General features: G+C 43.5%; 1 protein-coding gene across 2 annotated transcripts in view; it reads left to right on the forward strand.

Annotated features, from left to right (window-relative positions):
* The first annotated feature begins 2260 nt into the window (after nucleotides 1-2260).
* The window catches only part of mindy3 (MINDY lysine 48 deubiquitinase 3), a 134788-nt gene continuing 115495 nt past the window's right edge, over nucleotides 2261-21553 (forward strand). Inside the window, exons 1-4 of one of the 2 annotated variants that reach the window (XM_043690320.2) lie at nucleotides 2261-2431; nucleotides 5382-5461; nucleotides 7727-7787; nucleotides 17905-18084. In XM_043690320.2, the coding sequence (XP_043546255.1) occupies nucleotides 2344-2431; nucleotides 5382-5461; nucleotides 7727-7787; nucleotides 17905-18084 (409 nt within the window). In that variant the 5' untranslated portion in view covers nucleotides 2261-2343. The remainder of the gene's footprint in view (nucleotides 2432-5381; nucleotides 5462-7726; nucleotides 7788-17904; nucleotides 18085-21553) is intronic. The other variant, XM_043690319.2, reaches the window with a different exon arrangement.

The raw sequence follows: 21553 nt of genomic DNA on the forward strand, positions 1-21553 counted from the left end.
TTGAAATTTTCTGCTCCAGAGGGCTATCAACTGTTGAGTATATTGAAGATTGAGTTTGTTACGTACTAAAGACATTAAGGGATATGTGGGGATAGAGCAGACAAATGTTGTTGAAGTAAATCAGCCATTTTCTAATTGAACATTTGAGTCGAACTGAAGGGCTGAATGGCTTCTCTTGCTCCTACTTCATATTTGTGGCAGCTACAGTTGATACAGCTACAGCTACATCTGGCCATTTAATTAATCCATATAGGTGAAGTAATTGAAAAATACAAGGTTCTAAATGGGGATTAACATGGTCAAGACAGATTGCCCAACCAGCGGCCACAATTTCATACAAAACTACAATCTCAGGAAAAGAGGCCAAGAATTTGCCTCCATTCTCTCACTCCAACTACCATCTGCTGAACTCCACAACCTTGGCAACAAAAGCACTTGCTTTGAGATTTGAAGGCAGAATGTCAGCTAACTAATTCTCCTGTAGACATCCCTGTGGCTATACAGGCTATGTACATTGCACAACTAACAAATGATATAAAGGCAGTGGCAAGAGGAGACAAGCCAGCAGTCTCTCATATCAAAAAAGAGAAAATGCTGGAAAATCTCAGCAAGTCTTGCAGCATCGTTAAGGAGAGAAAAGAGCTGACATTTTGAGTCTAACTGACCATTTGTCAAAGCTGAAAAAAAGGAGAAATAGGGAGGTATTTATACAAGGCTGAGAGAAGGTGAGTCATGGCTCCAGAAGCAAAGGTAGCAATAAAGAGGTAATAATGACAGTGAATAGAGAGATTATAATTTGGAGATGCCGGTGTTGGACTGGGGTGTACAAAGTTAAAAATCACACAACACCAGGTTATAGTCCAACAGGTTTAATTGGAAGCACACTAGCTTTCATCAGGTGATAGTGGATGATTCATCAGGTGATTCCACTATCACCTGATGGAGCATCGCTCCGAAAGCTAGTGTGCTTCCAATTAAACCTGTTGGACTATAACCTGGTGTTGTGTGATTTTTAAATAGAGAGATTATAGGGAGATTAGGAGCTATGAATGACCAAGGCTGAAGCCAGTAACATGTGACAAAATATGTGGGGGATGGGTGAAGCAGAGGCAAAATGGAAAACAGGGAAAAAGGGTAGCAAAGGGAGAAGAGGAGAGGAAAAAGGTGATGAGAGAGTGGGGAGTGAGAGAAAGAGAGACAATCAAGAAATAAGAGGTACAGAACAGTGAAAGAAATATGCAAAAAAAACAAAATAAAATTACGGAGCAGAATGCAAACAGAGGGGTCGAGATGGGATAATCATCTGAAGTTGTTGAATTCAATGTTGAGGAGAAAGTAAGGACTGCAGATGCTGGAGATCAGAGCTGAAAATGTGTTGCTGGAAAAGCGCAGCAGGTCAGGCAGCATCCAAGGAGCAGGAGAATTGACGTTTCGGGCATAAGCCCTTCTTCAGGAATTCAGAATTCAATGTTGAGACCGGCAGGCTGTAACGTGTATACTGTCTGAGAAATTTTCACATACGAACATATAGGATGCAGGACAAAATGTAAAATCACAGATGGTTGGTCACCCTGAAATTGAAGCCTTGGATTTTGTACACAGACCAAAGGACTCATTTCCTGTTCCTGTTCAGACACATTATGACACATCTCTGGAGCAGATGGTACCTGAATCCTGGCCCTCTTGACTCTGAGGTAACGTCTAAGGAGTAATTTCCATTGAAAATTTGAATATCAATCAACATTTCAAGAGTGGGGGGAGAATGTATTCCATTCCATGCTATCTGATTCTATCTTAATGCTATCTTGTTAAGTAACTAATACGCCTATTTCCAGTTATGAGGAAGGTTCACGGGACCTGAAACGTCAACTCTGAATTATCTTCATTGATGCTGCCAGACCTGCTGACCTTTATCAGCAATTTCTGGTTTTGCCCCATTTCTTTCTGGGTCAAGAATTTCCACAAACCTTTTTGACCTTAGCGAAGCTTTAAATATCGATGGAAACGCGTGAATACCAGATCTGAAACGCAAATGTGTCTTGTCAGAGAGTGCACGGTGATAACTACGCCTCACACCAGGGGAGTAGGAGATAGGAGCTGTATCAACCTACACCAGCTGGTGCCCTTTCACCCCAGCGCTGATTGGTCCGCTCCGGCGCATGCGGTGTCGCTGTCAGTTCCAGTTGTATTGGGAAGAGGTACCCGGATGTCTCCGAGTTCTAAGATGTCGGTCGGAGTCTGAGGGAGAAACCGACGGGAACGGGATACCGAGAGGACGGGGACGGCACGGAGGAGGAGGAGGAAGAAGAAGAAGAAGAAGCGGCTCCGCACAGCGGCCGGGACATGTATAATATCGAGCTGGCGGAGCTGGTGTGGGGGAAACGCCCGAACAGTGCCCTGTCTGATTCCGTTTTCCGCAGATGGACCCAAGGTACAGGGGGCCCAGCCCCACCCCGCAACCCCGTCCACCCCCCACCCCCCCCCACCCCCACACCCACCCCCCCCACCCCCCCCACCCCCACACCCACCCCCCCCACCCCCACACCCACCCCCCCCACCCCCACACCCCCCACCCAGCCTGAACCAGTACTCGCACACAACTGGCATTACCACCGCTTCCCCAACCAACCATCACTTTCCCAGACCAGTGTCTGTGTCCTCCCACCCTGGCCAGCCCGGTCTACATTGTGCCTTATCGCCCCCAATATTAGTTGCTGTCACACAAAAAAAAAATTCGCAGAAATTGCTGGAGAATCTCAGCAGGTCTGCAGTAGTTAATGGGGTCTTTTTTGTTTCGGATTTCCAACGTCAGCAGTTCTTTGTTTTGTGTTATTATGTAAGCTGATGTTTGATTGTCTTTTTAAAAAAATAATCTGTCTCCCCATTCCTGGCTGCCCTTCTTCCAGACTGCCCCATGGCTGTTTTTCTGTCTGTCTTCCTTTAATTTCTCACTGCAAAACTTCACTGGAGTGTCACACATCATGCCTGAGTTCTGGGTGCAGGCCACTTTGCAGAAATCTGAGCGTACAATCTAGAGCAATGCTTCAATTCAACACTAAATGATTGTGCTAGATGCCATAACTTGGATGAAATATTAAACAGAGTTGCTGTCTGCCCAAGAAATTGGTTGTAAAAGAATGTTATGGATGAAGGTAGAGTCATAGAGATGTACAGCATGGAAACAGACCCTTCGGTCCAACCCATCCATGCCGAGTAGATATCCCAACCCAATCTAGTCCCACCTGCCAGCACCCGGCCCATATCCCTCCAAACCCTTCCTATTCATATACCCATCCGAATGCCTCTTAAATGTTGCAATTGTACCAGCCTCCACCCCATCCTCTGGCAGCTCATTCCATACACGTACCATCCTCTGCGTGAAAATGTTGCCACTTAGGTCTCTTTTATATCTTTTCCCTCTCACCCTAAACCTATGCCCTCTAGTTTTGGACTCCCCAACCCCAGGGAAAAGACTTTGCCTATTTATCCTATCCATGCCCCTCATAATTTTGTAAACCTCTATAAGGTCACCCCTCAGCCTCTGACGCTCAGGGAAAACAGCCCCAGCCTATTCAGCCTCTCCCTGTAGCTTAGATCCTCCAACCCTGGCAACATCCTTGTAAGTCTTTTCTGAACCCTTTCAAGTTTCACAACATCTTTCCGATAGGAAGGAGACCAGAATTGCACGCAATATTCCAACAGTGGCCTAATCAATGTCCTGTACAGCCGCAACATGACCTCCCAACTCCTGTACTCAATACTCTGACCAATAAAGGAAAGCATACCAAACGCCGCCTTCACTATCCTATCTACCTGCAACTCCACTTTCAAGGACCTATGAACCTGCACTCCAAGGTCTCTTTGTTCAGCAACATTCCCTAGGACCTTACCATTAAGTGTCTAAGTCCTGCTAAGATTTGCTTTCCCAAAATGCAGCACCTCGCATTTATCTGAATTAACCTCCATCTGCCACCTCCATTGGCCCATCTGGTCAAGATCCTGTTGTAATCTGAGGTAACCCTCTTCGCTATCCACTACACCTCCAATTTTGGTGTCGTCTGCAAACTTACTAACTGTGCCTCTTATGCTCGCATCCAAATCATTTATGTAAATGACAAAAAGTAGAGGGCCCAGCACCGATCGTTGTGGCACTCCACTGGTCACAGGCCTCCAGTCTGAAAAACAACCCTCCACCACCACCCTCTGTCTTCTACCTTTGAGCCAGTTCTGTATCCAAATGGCTAGTTCTCACTGTATTCCATGAGATCTAACCTTGCTAATCAGTCTCCCATGGGGAACCTTGTCGAACGCCTTACTGAAGTCCATATAGATCACATCTGTGCTCTGCCCTCATCGATCATCTTTGTTACTTCATCAAAAAACTCAATCAAGTTTGAGAGACACGATTTCCCACGCTGAGGGTAGTTTGAATAACTTATCACTCGTTACCACTAAACTAGTTCTTACCACATTGCTGTTAAGCTAGGAACATATTTTACATTGTAACAGTGACTGTATCTTAACTGTAGATGACTATTTGGGGAATACTTTGGGTTATCAAATGTGCTTTGTCAGTCTTACACTGTACTCCAAAGAATGTTGACGTTCTGTAATGCTTTGTAGGAATGTTTGTCTGCCTTAATGGTGAAAATAGGTCGGAAAGTAGGTAACTTTTGCGCTTGTTGTAACTGTGGATGTTATGGTATATAGTTTCCAAAATGAATTAGGGGCCCTGCTTACCCAGTGATACTGAGGCCAGTTTCAGCTTTCCAGTTGTTAGCTTGAGATCAGAAATCTGAGAAACAACCTAGAATCAAACTGGGGTACTCCATGGAGATGCAGAAGCAAGTTACTGTAGATGTTGGAATCTGTACTAAAAACAAAAAAAGCTGGAAATCATATGGGTCAGGCAGCATCCAGGTAGAGAGAGCTCAGTGTATATTACTGCTATAGAATCCCTACAGTGTGGAAGCAGACCATTTGGCCCATTGAATCTACACTGACCCTCTGAAGAGCATCCCTCCCAGATCCCTCCCCGCCCCCGCCTAAGTAACTCCGCATTTCCCCAGGCTAATCCACCTAGCCTGCACTTCCGTGTACACTCTGGTCAATTTAGCATCATCAATCCACTCAACTGCACATCTTTGGGAGGACACAAGAGCACCCGGAGGAAACCTATGCAGACAGGGGGAGAATGTTCAGACTCCACATAGACAGTTTTTATTCCCACCCTGAGGTGACTAAGTCCCTGGCACTGTGAAGCAGCCGTGCTAACCACTGAGTGACCATACTGCCCCTTTATAAGCATATGTTTGTTAACTGATATCTTGAATTTGTCACCAATCTCAATTTTTATTTAGCCTTTCAATTTTCCTTTGCAGGATTTGTTTTAAGTCAATCAGAATCTACAGCTTTGGAACAATTTGAAGGAGGTCCTTGTGCAGTGATTGCACCTGTTCAGGTATTATACAGCTTATTGATTTCACTGTGTTGCTGGATGTTTGACCTGTTGGTGAAGTAGAGATGTTAGAATGGTGTGTGTTTCAGGGATGGCATTTCTTGTAGGAATATAGAGTTCTTAAGTGTGGAGACCTGTCGTGTTCCAGCTGATGTTCTATCATATTACTCTAGCTGACTGCTACTTATTTTTAGCCACATTGGCCAGTTTTTATGATCATGAAGTCCTGAGGTTGGGCTTCAATCAAGAGTTCTTATCCCAGTCATAGGGACACGACCATTGCACCATAAAGTTGTCTTGTTAGCTTGCATCTGTTATAGAGTCATACGGAGTGGAAACAAACCCTTCCATCCAACTACTCCACACTGACCATGTTCCCAAACTAAACTAGTCCCACACGCCTGCATTTGGCCCATATCCCTCTAAACTTTTCCTTTCACGTACTTATTGAAATGTTTTTAAACATTGTCGCTTTACGTGCATCCACCACTTTCTCTGGGAGTTTATTCCATATACAAATCACACTGTGTTTTTAAAAAAAAGTTGCGCCTCATGTTCTTTTTTTAAAACATTCTCCTTTCACTTTAAAAATATTCCCCCTGGTTTTGAACTACCCCACCCTAAGGCAAAAACCCTTGCTATTCACCTTTATCTATGCTGCACATGATTTTATAAACCTCTGTAACATCTTTTAAGCTGACAAATCATTTGTTTGTTGCTTTAACTTATACTTTTAGAATAGTGTTCCTTCTACAGGTTGTTCTGCTATAACGTGTGATTTGTCAATGCAAATTAGTTATAACACAATTGACTAATTGTGAACGTTGTTTGGATAATGTAAACTTTCTACTGAACGCGTATAGCAATTTTCTATTTAAACATTTTTTGATAGCTGTTTTCCATAGTGTGCTTTTCTATAGTGCACCATTGCAGAGGAACACAGCTGTCGCATTATAGCAGAATGAGCTGGATCTCCAATTTTAAAATGTTTCACTTTCTCAAGTGATTCAGATTTGATTTGGTCTTTGATAGATCACTAGTTGCTACTAAGTTACTATTGGTCTTAATAGTGGAATATTGTTGCCAATAATTTACAAAGCCTTATTTACCTTGGCTTCATTGTTCTAGCATACAATTAGTTACCTAACTTGGACAGTGCCTGCAACATCATAAAACATTTGAAGGTGATTCTTGGAAGTACTATGAAACTGTGTAGAGACTGAGCCACAATATTAGGTCAGACGAGCAAAACCTTGGTCAAAGAGGTATATTTTTTAAGGAATATCTTGAAGGAGAGAACCAGGTGGAACAGATGCGACAGTTACATTCTAGACCTTGAGGCCCAAAAATTTAAATACTTGGACAATAGTGTGGACCAATTAAAACGAGGGATGCACAGAATTGGAGGATTATTGGTCTTTGCGATAGCACAAAGACAAGACTGGAAACTCATCTCAGCAATAACTGCGTCACCAAAATTGCAAGTAAACTGACTTAATCTTAGATTGTTGCCACAAGTCAGGAGTTAGCGATTGGAATTTGGAGCTGGATCTGAAAACAATGGTTTCAGTCACTGTTATTTAGTTTGTGAAAATCTGTGTTCATCTCGTACTGAATACTAGATAAACAACCTGGCATCCAGTCAGGAGAGGTGATAGTGAGTTAGCATCCATGTGAAAAAAAACACTACTGTTAGCTGATATCATCAAGGAACAGCATGTAGCTGAGAAATAGAAAGGAATCAGAGATACATCATTGGGAAATACAAAAGGTAATGGTGAGAGAGAAGGATAAGTTTTTAGTCACTCCTTGGCTCTGATTAGATAGATAAGGATGTAACCTTGAGAGCAACTTCACAACATGTAGGCAAAAGTGAAAAGGCACTGGAAGTGAATGTTGTGGTCAGTTACTTTCAAACGTTACAGGCAGGAATTACAGCGTGTTATTTGGGACTGAATTGTTTCAGTACTGTAGTGGATTGGAATTCCGATTGGAGGAAGTAAAGATGCAAGAAAGCTGAACAGATTTGGAAGACCTTCAGAGATATTTGAAGAAGGAATTTAGTTTTTGAGAAGCAGCAGTAGCTTGCAGCTATGTGAAATTGAGGATTTTTGACACTGGCATATTTAAAGGAGTCAGGTGCAAACCATAAAGAGAGTGAACATGTTTCAATATCATCGAAATGAAAGCTTGTATTGCATTGCATTGTCTATTGTATATTCACCTCTGCACAGATTTTTAAAAGTTTATTCTATGTAATATTTGCAGGCTTATCTTCTGAAGAATTTCCTGTTCAAATCTGACAAACCAAACTGGCGAGATTGTACAGGTATAGTAACTTACTCCATCAGCAGTATTCAAGTTGTAGAAAGCTTTGTTTTAGTGCAGCTCCGAGTTTAGTATGCACCATGAAAGGCTGCTGTTGTTTGATTTCCATTTTAAGCTCAATTTGATTTTTTTGTTCAGTTTTAATGTTGATCAATTAAGCTCAGCCTTTGCTTTGCAGTTAAAATGTGGGCTTCACACTTTTAAATTTGTTTATATGTTGAAAACATCTATCGCAATTTTCTGATTATTCTTGATCCATTATTTGTTTAGAAATACAATTTTCACAAGCTCACAGGTGTGAAGGGGCAAATTAGCAGTAGGTAATCCATGCAATTGCTTAAATGAGGAGAAAGTGTGGACTGCAGGTGCTGAGTGGAAGTGTGTGGTGCTGGTCTGAGGAGCAGGAGAGCTAACGTTTTGGGTATAAGTCTTTCATCAGGAATGAGGCTTGTGGGACTGAGATAAATGGGAGGTTGGGGGGCGGGGGAGCGGTGGGGGTCGTGGTCGGGGGAAGGTAGCTGGAAATGCGATAGGTAAATGAAGGTGGGGGTAAAAGTGATAAGTTGGAAAGGAGGGTGGAGCAGATAGGAAGGAAGATGGACAGGTAGGACAGTTCAAGAGAGCAGTGCCAAGCTGGGAGATTCAGATTGGGATAAGGTTGGGGGAAGAGGGTTTGGGGGAAACTGGTAAAATCCACATTGATCCCATCTGTTGAAGAGTCCCAAGGCGGACGATGAGGCATTCTTCCTCAAGGCATTGGGTGGTTAGGGTTTGGCGATGGAGGAGGCCCAGGACCTGCACCTCCTTAGTGGAGTGGGAGGGGGAATTAAAATGTCCAGCTACAGGGTGGTGTCCCAAAGATGTTCTCTGAAATGATCCACAATTTAGCATCCTGTCTCCCCGATGTAGATACCACATCAGGTGCAACGAATGCAGTAGATGTGTGTGGAAGTACAGGTAAATTTCTGACAGATGTGGAAGGATTCTTTAGGGCCTTGGGCAGAGGTGAGGGGGGAGATGTGGATGCAGGTTTTTGCACTACTTGCAAAGGCAGAGGATGGTGCTGTTTGGGGAGGCTGAGTTGGGCAGGGGAGCATGGACCTGACAAGGGAGTCACGGAGGGAACTGTCTTTATGGAAAGTGGATAGGGGAGGGAAGGGAAATGTATCACTGGTGGTGGGGTCTGTTTGTAGGTGGTGGAAATGGCAGAAGATGATGCAGTGTATCCAGAGGTTGGTGGGGTGGAGTGAGAGGACCGGAGGGGTTCTATCCTTGTTGTGGTTGAAGGGGTGGGGTTCAAGGGCGGATGTGCAGGAAGTGGAGGAGATGCACTGGAGGGCATTATCGGTCACGTGGAAGGGGAAATTGCAGTGTTTGAAGAAGGAGGTCATCTCGGGTGGAATTGATCCGTATTTGGGGTGGGGGCGGGCGTGAACACTGCTGAGGATGCTGCAGATCTGAACAAAAACAGAAATTGCCGGCGAAACTCAGGTCTGGCAGCATCTGGGGAGAAAGCAGAGTTAACATTTCAGAACTGATAGCAACTCGAAGGAAGTGGTATTTATGCTGGAGACAAGGTTTGGGCTGAGGATGTAGGAGGAGAGGTGAGCGGGTAGGTGGAAATGGAACCCGGAGAGAGAGATGGAAGGAGTAGGCAAACAAGGGGATTGTTAATAATAGACCAAGACAGAACGGAAGCTGAATGAGTGATAATGAGCTGACAGTAGGACAGAATGAGCAGGTTGTATTGTAAGGTCGTGTAATAATAGGCCTGCGGGTGGGTGAGAATGCAGTTGGCTGTGCAAAAATGATGGAATCAGAATGTAAAGTTGTTGACCTCCATGTTGAGTTTTAGAGGCTGCAGGTTTCCCCAAGTGGACTTGTGCTGAGGTTTGTTGGAACACTGCATCAGGCCTACAACAGAAATGTTGGCATGACAACACTGTGTTGAAGTGGCAGGCAACTGGAATCTCAGAGTCATCTTTGCAGACAGAGCAATGGTGTTCTGCAAAGTGGTCACTATTCTCTGTTTCATCACAGCGATACAGTAGACTAGATTGATTTGAAGTACAGGTAAATTACTGCTTCACCTGGAAGGAGTGTCTGAGGCCTTGGATAGTGAGGAGGGAGGAGACAAACAGACCAAATGTAATACCTTCTGCAATGCATGCAAAGGTGCCTTGGAGGTATGAGATGGTGTTGTGAATGGCAGAAGGGTGGCCCAGGATATCCTGGAGGAAGCAGTACCTGCAGAATGCTGACAAAGCAGGGAAGGGTCATATTACTCTGATCGTGGCATCCTACTGGATGTGAGGGAAGTAGGGGCTTGCAATCCTTTGAATGCGATAGTTAGTGGGGTAGTAACTTAACGTTTTCTGTCACCTCTGCCTCCACGCCCATTCTGTGGACAGGAGTCCTCTCCATATTCCACAGACCCTTTAATCCACCTCCAACACTCCCTCCACCTGGAACTCCCCTCTCTGGCTTTTACTTGCACTCCATTGATTCACTGTTGACTTGGCATTGGCCTCAAACCTATGTCCCTCTGCACTTCATGCTCTCGGATCCAATCCTGACTTTGTCATCAAGCCTGCCAACAAAGATGGTGGTGTTATGTGGCAGACTGACCTCTGCATCGTGAAGGCTGAGCGTCAGTTCTCAGACACCACCACTTACCTCCCCTGGACTGTGACCCCATCATCGAGCATCAGGTCATAGTATCCAAGACTGTCACGAACCTCATCTCATCTGGTGATATCCTCCCAACAGCCTACCAGCTTATTGTCCCCCAACCCCATACAGCCTGCTTCTACCTTCTTATCAAAATCTACAAACAAGACTGCCTGGGCAGGCTCATTGTTTCTCCCTGTACCTGCTTTATGGAACTTGCGTCTTCCCACCTTGATTCAATTTTTCTTTCCCGTTGTCCAGTCTGTCCTGACTTGTCACTCGTAATTCTCCTGGTGTTTTACGCCAATTTCTTCTTCATAGATGTTCAATCCCTTACATGTCCAAATGCTATTAAGATGGTCTTGGAGTACTCCATTTCTTCCTGGAAAGAAGGCCTGTACTGTCTCCATCCACAACCACTTTCAATTGCCTGACCAAGCTCGACCTCACTTTGAATGACTTCTCCTTTAAGTCCTCTTACCACCTTCGGATCAAAGGTCTAGACATGGGTATCTGCATGGGATCCAGTTGTACCTGTCTCACTGTGGGTATGTGGAACATTCCTTACTTAAATCCTAATCTGGCCCCCACCCACAACTCACTCTCTCGTACATCCCTAACATCATGCTTCCATCTCTCGCCTGGTATTGGAAAAATTGATCAGTTTTATTTCCATTTTGTCATCAACTCCACCTGGCCCATCTCTGATTCCTCCCTTACCTTCCCTGCCATCCCTGTTTCCATTTCTGGGATAGACTGATCACCAATCCATTATAAACCCATTGCTTCCCACAGCTACGTGGACTATGCATCCTCACACCCAACTTCCTGTAGACCCTCCATTCCATTCACTGAGTTTCTCTGTCCCAGTCGCTTCTGTTCTGTTGATACCACCTTTTGCAAGGGGGCCTCAGATCTGTCTACATTTTTCCTCATCTGTGGATTCCTCACTATCATTGTTGGCAGGGCCCTTAGCCATATTTGACCCATCTCCTGCACTTCAGCCTTCACCCATTTTCCCCCTCTCCACAATGATAGGGTACTCAAGTCCATGAGACCATCACACGTAGGAGTGGAAGCAAAGCCATTCGGCCCATCGAGTCCACTCCCCCATTTAATCCTGGCTGATGGGTATTTCAATTCCACTTATCCGCACTCTCCCTGTAGCCCTTAATTCCTTGCGAGATCAAGAATTTATCAATCTCTGCCTTGAAGATACCCAAAGTTCCAGGCTCCACTGCTCTCCATGGCAATGAATTCCACAGACCCACAACTCTCTGGCTGTCCTCACTCACCACCCTATCCCAGCCCAGTCCTGTTATGACATTGATTACTTTCAATATAGCCAACCCATTCTCACCCACACTTGGGCCTGTTATAGCATCACCTTGGTTGCTTTCAGCATGGCCTGCCCATTTGTCCTATTCTCAGCTCCATTATCGTTGTTCAGCTTCTCTTCTGTCTTTGCCGACTGTCAATAATTTGTTGGTTTGCGTATCTTTTTTCATATTTCTCTCTGGTTTCCATCTCTCACTGCTCTCATTCTTTCTCCTTCTCGACTGCCCACCTTTATTTAGGTATTATCAGTTCTGATGCAGAGTTACTAGACTCTAAACATTAGCTCTGTTTTCTCCACATAGCTGCTGCCGGACTTGAAGTTTTTTGGCAGCTGCTTCTGTTTCATTAAGTTGTTTTATCATTTACAAAATTACTTTTTAGAGTATCATAAAATAATGACAAACTTTGAAATATGCAAAGCAAAACAAAGTCCATAGAGTTGCTTGTAAGCTGTTGGAGATGAGATTAGTGTTACTAGTTATTATGCAGAGGCTTGGATGGTAATCCAGAAAATCAATGTTTGATTTTCACTGTGGCATACACATCCAAAAATTAAAGAAAGTGATTTTAATTTGTATTGTGCTTTTTACGTCCACTGATAGTGATGATTTGCTTTCAAACTTATAATTAACTGTTTTTTTGGATGTGTAATCACTGTTGTAATGTAGGAGCTGCAGTAATAAATTTGTGCTCGGCAGACTCCCAAAAACAATGTGACAAAGACCAGACCATAAGTTATCTTAGTGATGTTGGTCACAGGGTAAGTGTTGGTCAGGGTGCCAAGAATAACTCCCCTGCCTTTCCTTGACATGGTGCTATCAAATTGTTTGCACCTTGGTAAATATCTTGCAGAATGGACCTCCGTTAAATGAAGAGAAATTGCTGGTGAAACTCAGCAGGTCTGACAGCAATTGTGGGAAGAAAACAGAATTGAGTCCAGTGACTCTTCACTCGAACTGTTGCTGCTGGTTGACTGCTTTGTAGAGCTGTTCTAATGCAAAAATAATCCAGTTCTTTCAGTTGCCTGCCACTTCAACACTCCACCTCGTTCCCATGCCAACATTTCTGTCTCAGGCCTGTTGCATTTTTCCAACATGCCTTAGCACAAGATTAAAGGTCAGCATTTCATTTTCCACCAGGGGATCTTGTAGCCTATAGGGCTCAACACAGAGCTCAATAACTTCAAAGCAGAATAGGAAGGTTTAGAGGGATATGGGCCAAATGTAGGCAAATGGACTAGTTCAGTTTACAATACCTGGTCGATGCAGACGAGTAAGACCGACAGGTCTGTTTCCATGTTGTTATGACTCCGACTTTTGCATCTACTTGTGGGCCTTTTATCACATTAAATGGGCTACTTTCAGTACAGCTCAGTGCAGAGTAGTTCTACTACTCTTAGCTCTCCTTATCAATTTTTCAACTTCCCTTCTATCTTGGCCTGCTCTCCATAATCTCTTTGTTTATGCACCCCTTTCATCTCTCTGTCTTGTGTGCTCTTGCTATCTCCCTGGGCTTCATATTCAGTTATCTGCTCACCTCTTCCCTGCTGTGCACACAGATGTGCACGTGCATATTCATATCCTCTCTCCATCTCCAACTCATCTTCAGCATAAATCCCACTTCTTCCTCACTGTTAACAGTTCTGATGAATCACTGCATCTGAAATGTTCATGCTGCTTTCTTCCACAGATAAGACCATAAGACATAGGAGCGGAAGTAAGGCCATTCGGCCCATCGAGTCCACTCCGCCATTCAATCATGGCTGATGGGCATTTCAACTCCACTTACCCACATTCTCCCCGTAGCCCTTAATTCCTTGTGACATCAAGAATTTATCAATTTCTGCCTTGAAGACATTTAGCGTCCCAGCCTCCACTGCATTCTGTGGCAATGAATTCCACAGGCCCACCACTCTCTGGCTGAAGAAATGTCTCCGCATTTCTGTTCTGAATTTACCCCCTCTAATTCTAAGGCTGTGTCCACGGGTCCTAGTCTCCTTGCCTAATGGAAACAATTTCCTAGCGTCCACCCTTTCCAAGCCATGTATTATCTTGTAAGTTTCTATTAGATCTCCCCTTAATCTTCTAAACTCCAATGAATACAATCCCAGGATCCTCAGCCGTTCCTCGTATGTTAGACCTACCATTCCAGGGATCATCCATGTGAATCTCCGCTGGACACGCTCCAGTGCCAGTATGTCCTTCCTGAGGTGTGGGGACCAAAACTGGACACAGTGCTCCAAATGGGGCCTAACCAGAGCTTTATAAAGTCTCAGTAGCACAACAGTGCTTTTATATTCCAACCCCCTTGAGATAATTGACAACATTGCATTCGCTTTCTTAATCACGGACTCAACCTGCATGTTTACCTTTAGAGAATCCTCAACTAGCACTCCCAGATCCCTCTATACTTTGGCTTTACGAATTTTCTCACCATTTAGAAAGTAATCCATGCTTCTATTCTTTTTCCCAAAGTGCAAGACCTCGCATTTGCTCACATTGAATTCCATCAACCATTTCCTGGACCACTCCTCCAAACTGTCTAGATCCTTCTGCAGCCTCCCCATTTCCTCAGTACTACCTGCCTGTCCACCTAACTTTGTATCGTCGGCAAACTTCGCTAGAATGCCCCCAGTCCCTTCATCCAGATCATTAATATATAATGTGAACAGCTGCTAACCCAACACTGAACCCTGCGGGACACCACTTGTCACTGGCTGCCATTCCGGAAAAGAACCTTTTATCCTTACTCTCTGCCTCCTGTCAGACAGCCAATCCTCAATCCATACCAGTAGCTCACCTCGAACACCATGGGCCCTCACCTTGCTCAGCAGCCTCCCATGTGGCACCTTATCAAAGGCCTTTTGGAAGTATAGGTAGATCACATCCACTGGGTTTCCCCGGTCTAACCTACTTGTCATCTCTTCAGAGAACTCCAACAGGTTTGTCAGGCACGACCTCCCCTTACTAAATCCATGTTGACTTGTTCTAATCCGACCCTGCTCTTCCAAGATGATGGATTCCAGAATTTTACCAACAACCAAGGTTAGGCTAATTGGCCTATAATTTTCCATCTTTTGCCTTGATCCTTTCTTGAACAAGGGGGTTACAACAGCGATCTTCCAATCATCTGGGACTTTCCCTGACTCCAGTGACTTTTGAAAGATCTCAACCAATGCCTCCGCTATTTCCTCAGCCACCTCCCTCAGAACTCTAGGATGTAACCCATCAGGGCCAGGAGATTTATCAATTTTAAGACCTTTTAGCTTTTCTAGCACTTTCTCTTTTGTAATGGCAACCATACTCAACTCAGCCCCCTGACTCCCTTTAATTGTTGGGATATTACTCATGTCTTCCACTGTGAAGACTGACGCAAAGTACTTATTAAGTTCTCCTGCTATTTCCTTATCTCCCATCACTAGGCTTCCAGTGCTGCCAGATGCTGCCAGATCTGTGTTTCGTCAGCAATTTATACCTCCAGCATCCACAGTTTTTTATTTTACCTATGTGATATATCTCATTTGAAAGATGACACCTATGACAGTATAATGCTCTGTCAGTACAATGTTCAAATGTCACCCTTGATGTTTGAGCTGAAGCCCAAGTGTACAATTTCAGTGCAGAACTTTGTGGTTTAGAAAAAAAATGCTATGAGCAGAGTGATAGCTGACACATAATGTAACAATTCCAGTACTATTTCTATCATAATTATTATAAAATTTAGCTGGTTTTTCCTTCAAGGAAGAAAGTCTGCAGCCACCCATCTGGAATATGTGTGACTCCAATCCCATACCAATATGACTGATCTTTTCACTGCCCTCTTAAGTGGTCAACATGCTGTCAAGTTGTACAAATCATGGAAATGTGTTGCTGGAGAAGCGCAGCAGGTCAGGCAGCATCTAGGGAACAGGAGAATCGACGTTTCGGGCATTAGCCCTTCTTCAGGAATGAGGAAAGTTTGTCCAGCAGGCTAAGATAAAAGATAGGGAGGAGGGACTTGGGGGAGGGGCGTCGGAAATGTGATAGATGGAAAAAGGTCAAGGTGAGGGTGATAGGACAGATTGGGGTGGGGGCGGAGAGGTCGGGAAGAAGATTGCAGGTTAGGGAGGCGGTGCTGAATTTGATGGATTTGACTGAGACAGGCTGGGGGGAGGGGAAATGAGGAAACTGGTGAAATCCGAGTTCATCCCTTGTGGTTGGAGGGTTCCTAGCCGGAAGATGAGGCGTTCTTCCTCCAACCGTCGTTTCGCTGTGGTCTGACGATGGAGGAGTCCAAAGACCTGCATATCCTTGGTGGAGTGGGAGGGGGAATTGAAATGTTGAGCTACAGGGTGGTTGGGTTGGTTGGTCCGGGTGTCCCAGAGGTGTTCTCTGAAACGCTCCGCAAGTAGGCGGCCTGTCTCCCCAATATAGAGGAGGCTACATCGGGTACAGAGGATGCAATAGATGATATGTGTGGAGGTACAGGTGAATCTGTGGCGGATATGGAAGTTTCCTTTGGGGCCTTGGAGGGAGGTGAGAGGGGAGGTGTGGGCGCAAGTCTTGCACCTCCTGCGGTTGCAGGGGAAGGTGCCGGGAGTGGAGGTTGGGTTGGTGGGGGGTGTGGTCAGATCCCTAACCTGCAATCTTCTTCCCGACCTCTCCGCCCCCACCCCAATCTGTCCTATCACCCTCACATTGACCTTTTTCCACCTATCACATTTCCGACGCCCCTCCCCCAAGTCCCTCCTCCCTATCTTTTATCTTAGCCTGCTGGACAAACTTTCCTCATTCCTGAAGAAGGGCTAATGCCCGAAACGTCGATTCTCCTGTTCCCTAGATGCTGCCTGACCTGCTGCGCTTCTCCAGCAACACATTTCCATCTCTGATCTCCAGCATCTGCAGACCTCATTTTCTCGTACAAATCATGGCCAATTACCATAATATTAAGCAACTATGAATGTGCACAAGACAACAGCTTTCAATACTGTGTTTTATAAAACATAATCTGTCCAATTTGTTTTATTTTCAAAGACCTAATCGGATTTAGGGCTACAGTGTTTATTTGAATTTACTGGCGTTTTTTGGGCAATCCAAAGTCTGGATTCTAGCAACTACGTAATGATGGCAGGGGTTGCCTCCTATTGCACTGCTCCACTGCCAGTTCCTTGTGTACCTTTGTGAACTGCTTTGACATTGTCAAGAGTCTTGGAAAGAATGTTGCTTTTTGTTTTTATCATTTGTGAAGATAGTTCTAGATCACAATTACTTGGAGCGGTTACTGCAAATCAAATTAAGTATTGTGACTTCAAAATGCCAAGAACGGCTCTTTCATGTGACAGTTGTTGCTACTGTGTAAGATTAGAATGAACGAACTGCTGGGAACTCTATTGATGCAAAATTCTTCAAGTTCAGTGCTTTTAATAAGGTAATTAAAGTTTGAGCATTTCCTTTTATAAGGAAAAATGATGTTATTGAAAGCAAATCAATTCTAACCTTTGTGCTGAGGTTAATATAGAAGATCTGCAATTCTGTCTCACCTATCAGCATGGCTTCTTATTTTTGTGTACTTTTTACTGCCTCAATGACTCTAGAACATACTTCCCTATAAATCTCTGATCAAGCCCCACTGCAGAAAATGCACTATGTAATCTTGGCTGGCAAGCATTTTCAATGCTGCAGGAAGGTGGAACTCTCAACTGTACTACTTTAGTGTGTTGTATTTGGCAGCAACTGAAAGCCTCTATCTACCCTTGATGGTGAACAAAAAGATTTCATGACCCAATTCAAGGAGTGAACAATGTTTTTCCTACTGTTCTGATCAATGTTCATCCCTCCAACAACTGCAACAGAAATTGACAAAACAGGTTAACCAGTCTTATCTCATCCTGGGGGAAACATTTGTGTACGTAACAAACCTGTCCATCCTGGAATTTAATTTGAGTCCACAACCTCCTTACAGAGGAGATGTGCCATTTCTATCAAGACTGTCATTTGAGATTTTCTTTCACACTGTTTGCTGAACTCTTCAAGATGCCAGTGTATGAATATATATATGGTATTGTAATCCGTTTGAACATTTGACTGGGTATGCCTGTTTACAAATAATGCTTGTATTTGTGTTCATTTTAGACGAAGAGCATAAACATCTTTTCTGCCTCACTCTGAGTGAAATTCTAGAAACTGCTAGATTAAACAACACCACTCCTTTCTGTTTGGTAATGTTGGCAAAAGAAAAATCGACAGAGGAACATGCCAGTATTTCTGAAAATCAGCCAGAGTCCAGTCAGGGGATTGAAGAGGAACAGCTCTGTAAGAAACCACCTTTTTGGATAAATAATAATATTTGATGGTGAATATTCTATTCCTTTTTAAAACAAAAAGCAGTTTTGCTTGCCTAATGTATTCATTCTGCATGTCTTTTTGAATTTTAAAAATAATATAGCTGTTCTATAGTTGAAACTTGCAAAACTTAAGTATCTAATGTTCAGAAATAGATACTTTACAGAAAAATTGCTCTTTTACATTTGTGTAACAACTTAAAAGCTATAGGTCAGTCAATCAGTCTGGGGTATATGCCATATCTTCTGAAAAATCTGAAATGTAAGGCAGATATTCTTAGTTTTCGACTCATTCAAGAACCTTACCAAAAACCTATGGTAATCACTTCCCCAGTTTACAATTTTTGGTCAGTGGTCAATCCTGCATCAATGCCGTATGTAACTGCAGAGTTATTATTGGATCTTAGAATAGCGTGAACTTGTGTACCACTATTTGCATTTAGTTGTTTGAAAACAACTTTTGGCAAACAGATTATAAAAACAACGGCAGCATATGAAGATTTTTTGCAGTGTATATAGAGACAGTGGATTTAATTTTGCTTTGTAGTTGATTATTTTTGCAAAATGATAAATAAGACCGTAATGAATTCAGACAGTTTTATTCTCCATTTCATGTCTTGCTTTGTCCATTGAGATTTGTAGTTGGCCTTCCTTTCTACGACACCCAAAATTACTTGCTTTAATGTCTTCTATAATGGTGATGACCATAAGAAAGATGGAAGTTCAGCTTCTGAACTCATTTCAGCCTTGGGCACTGAAGCTGAATTTCACAGTTGAGGTGAATGTGACATGAAGGCCGCATTTGACGAAGTGTAGCTTGAAGGTGCTGTAGCTAAGCTAGAGACAATGGGAGGTGGGGGTCTGACTGGTTGGAGTCATATCTTGCACAAGGAAGGTAGGTGTGGTGGTTGTAGGTCAGTTATCTCAGCTCCAGGAGATCTCTGCAGGAGTTCTTCAGGGGAGTGTCCTAGGCCCAAACTACTTTATCAGTGACTTTCTTTTCATCATATGGTCATAAGTGGGAATGTGCAGTCATTAGTGAATTGTGTTCAGTACTATTTGCAACTGCTCTGATGCTGGAACAGTCCATCCCCAAATGCAGCAAAACCTGAAGAGTATCCAGGGTTGGGCTGACAAGTGGCAAATAACATGTGCATCTCACAAAAGCCAGGCAATGACCATCTGCAATAAGAGAAAATCTTACCTTGACAGTCAGCGGTATCGCCATCAATGAATCCCCCACTATCAACATCCAAAGGGATGTCATCAACCATAAACTGAACTAGATTAGCCATTATTCTTAGTCACAGTTAATACTGTGGCTACAAGAGTATGTCTGAGGTGAGGAATCTTGTAGTAAATAACTCCTCTCCTGACTCCCCAAAGTTTGCCAATCTTCAAGATATAAGTCAGAAATGTCATGGAATACTCCCTAGCTGACTGGAATGCTGCTCCAACACACTAAGCTTGATAAGCATCTCATCCACAAACATCTGGTCTTTCCGCTGATGCTCAGTAGCAGCAGTGTGTACAGGATGCACTGCAGAAATTCACCGACGGTCCTTAGACATCACCTTCTAAACCCATAAATAGTATTATCTAGAAAGACCAGAGCAGCAAGTACTTGTGGCTACTGACTGCAAGTTCATATTGCATTATATCTTTGGTAATGTTATGAATTTTCAGTAAATTATATTCAAATTTTACTTAAATATTAATGCAGAAGTTATCCCCTCTCAAGCTTGATAGCAATTCATTGAGAATATTGTAATTCTCTGGTAAAACTGTTGTTTCTCAAGGCAGTTATTAGGTTTCGGCACAGTTTTTGGAACTGCTGAGTTGGGTATCTCAGGTGCTCTAGCAGTTCTGGTGCTATGGTTAACATCAACTTAGTGAAAGAAAAAACAAGGGCAGTGTTCCTTTTCTTGACTACTCTTCCACAGATCTTAGAAACCATATGTCTTGAATTGCTGAAAGGGAACTGAATTAGGCTTTTTTGATTCAACAATAAAGTAACTGTTATCCCAGAGTACCACAGAACTGATCTCTCATTAGAAAGAGAAGACTGGTGGTGAGTTTAACCTGAGGGTCACCATGCCTTGGGTGAAGGGCAAAGTGGCGAAGTTGGGTCCTCTGCGATAACCTAAGTTGGTACAGGAATTGAGCCCGTGCTTCTGGCATTGCTCTGCGTTGCAAACCAGCTGACCAGCCAAGCGAGCTCATCAAGTTCCAATTCAACAAGAACTCCTACTTATGTAATGCTTTAATGATAAAACCCCCCAAAGTACTTCACTAGAGCATTCTAAAGCAACATTTGACAACAACTCAGGTTCAGGCAGATAACCAAAAGCTTGCGTCATTGTGATAGATTTTAAGAAGCATCTTGAAAGAAGATAGAGTTGGAGAGGGAATTCCAGAACTTGTGGCCTTGATAACTGACCTCCTATTCAATGGTGGAGCGATAAAACTTGTAGATGCGCAAGAGGCCTAATGTACAGGAGTGAAGATGGATTATGGGGCGAGATGAGCATGAGTGAGGTCTTGGAGGTGCCTGAGGTTAACAAGGTGTCTTTTAAAAATGAGGTGTTGCGTGACCAGATGCTAATGAAGTTTGGCAAGTACAGATGACGATGGCACAACTTTTGAGGGTGGAATTTTGGGTGACCTCATTTTGTGGATGGTCTGTTGGGCATGTTCTTTCATCATTCATGGGATGAAGATGTCGCTGGCTAGGCCAGCATTTATTGCCTATCCCTAATTGCCCAGAGGGCAGTTAAGAGCCAACCACATTGCTGTGGGTCTGGAGTCGCCTGTAGGCCAGACCAAGTAAGGATGGCAGTTTCCTTTCTTGAAAGACATTAGTGAACAGTAGAATACCTTGGAATAGTCAACTCTAATGGTAACAGTGACATAAATGAGAATATGGTAATGTTATGGAGTTGGTGGATCAAATAACAAGTTAGAAAACCATCACGGGGCATCTAAAACATTGAGATTGCAAATAATTTTATTCAGGATTTGGATGCCAGAAAAATGAACAATCAGTGACTAGGGAATGGAGTTTGTAGTGGGGCCTGAAGAAAGTGACTTTGGTTTTCTAATATTTACTTCGAAGAACTTTTTTTTTTCTCCTCCAGTATTAGTTATTGATTAAACATTCTGACAGTTTAGAGATGGAGTTATATCTCATTGAGTGGTAGTGTGAAGTTGGTGTCATTGGCACACGTGTGGGAGCCGTGAGTGTTTTTGGCTATGTCACCAATGGTGTGTGTGGATGAAAAATTGGAGGGGGCACGGATAGATCTTTGAAGGTTACCAATGAAAATACTGCTGTGTGGAGGATAGAGACCATACTTAGGTTTTGTTTCTACTGTGATGAAACAAAGGATGGTGGCATGAATTAGTGACCTCTTCAGCTCTGATACCTTCAGCCAAGTATC

This window comes from Chiloscyllium plagiosum, unplaced genomic scaffold, assembly GCF_037043375.1.
Source record: "Chiloscyllium plagiosum isolate Xiang-an unplaced genomic scaffold, Cpla_swu_hap1 HiC_scaffold_5, whole genome shotgun sequence".
In the NCBI taxonomy this organism is placed as follows: domain Eukaryota; kingdom Metazoa; phylum Chordata; class Chondrichthyes; order Orectolobiformes; family Hemiscylliidae; genus Chiloscyllium; species Chiloscyllium plagiosum.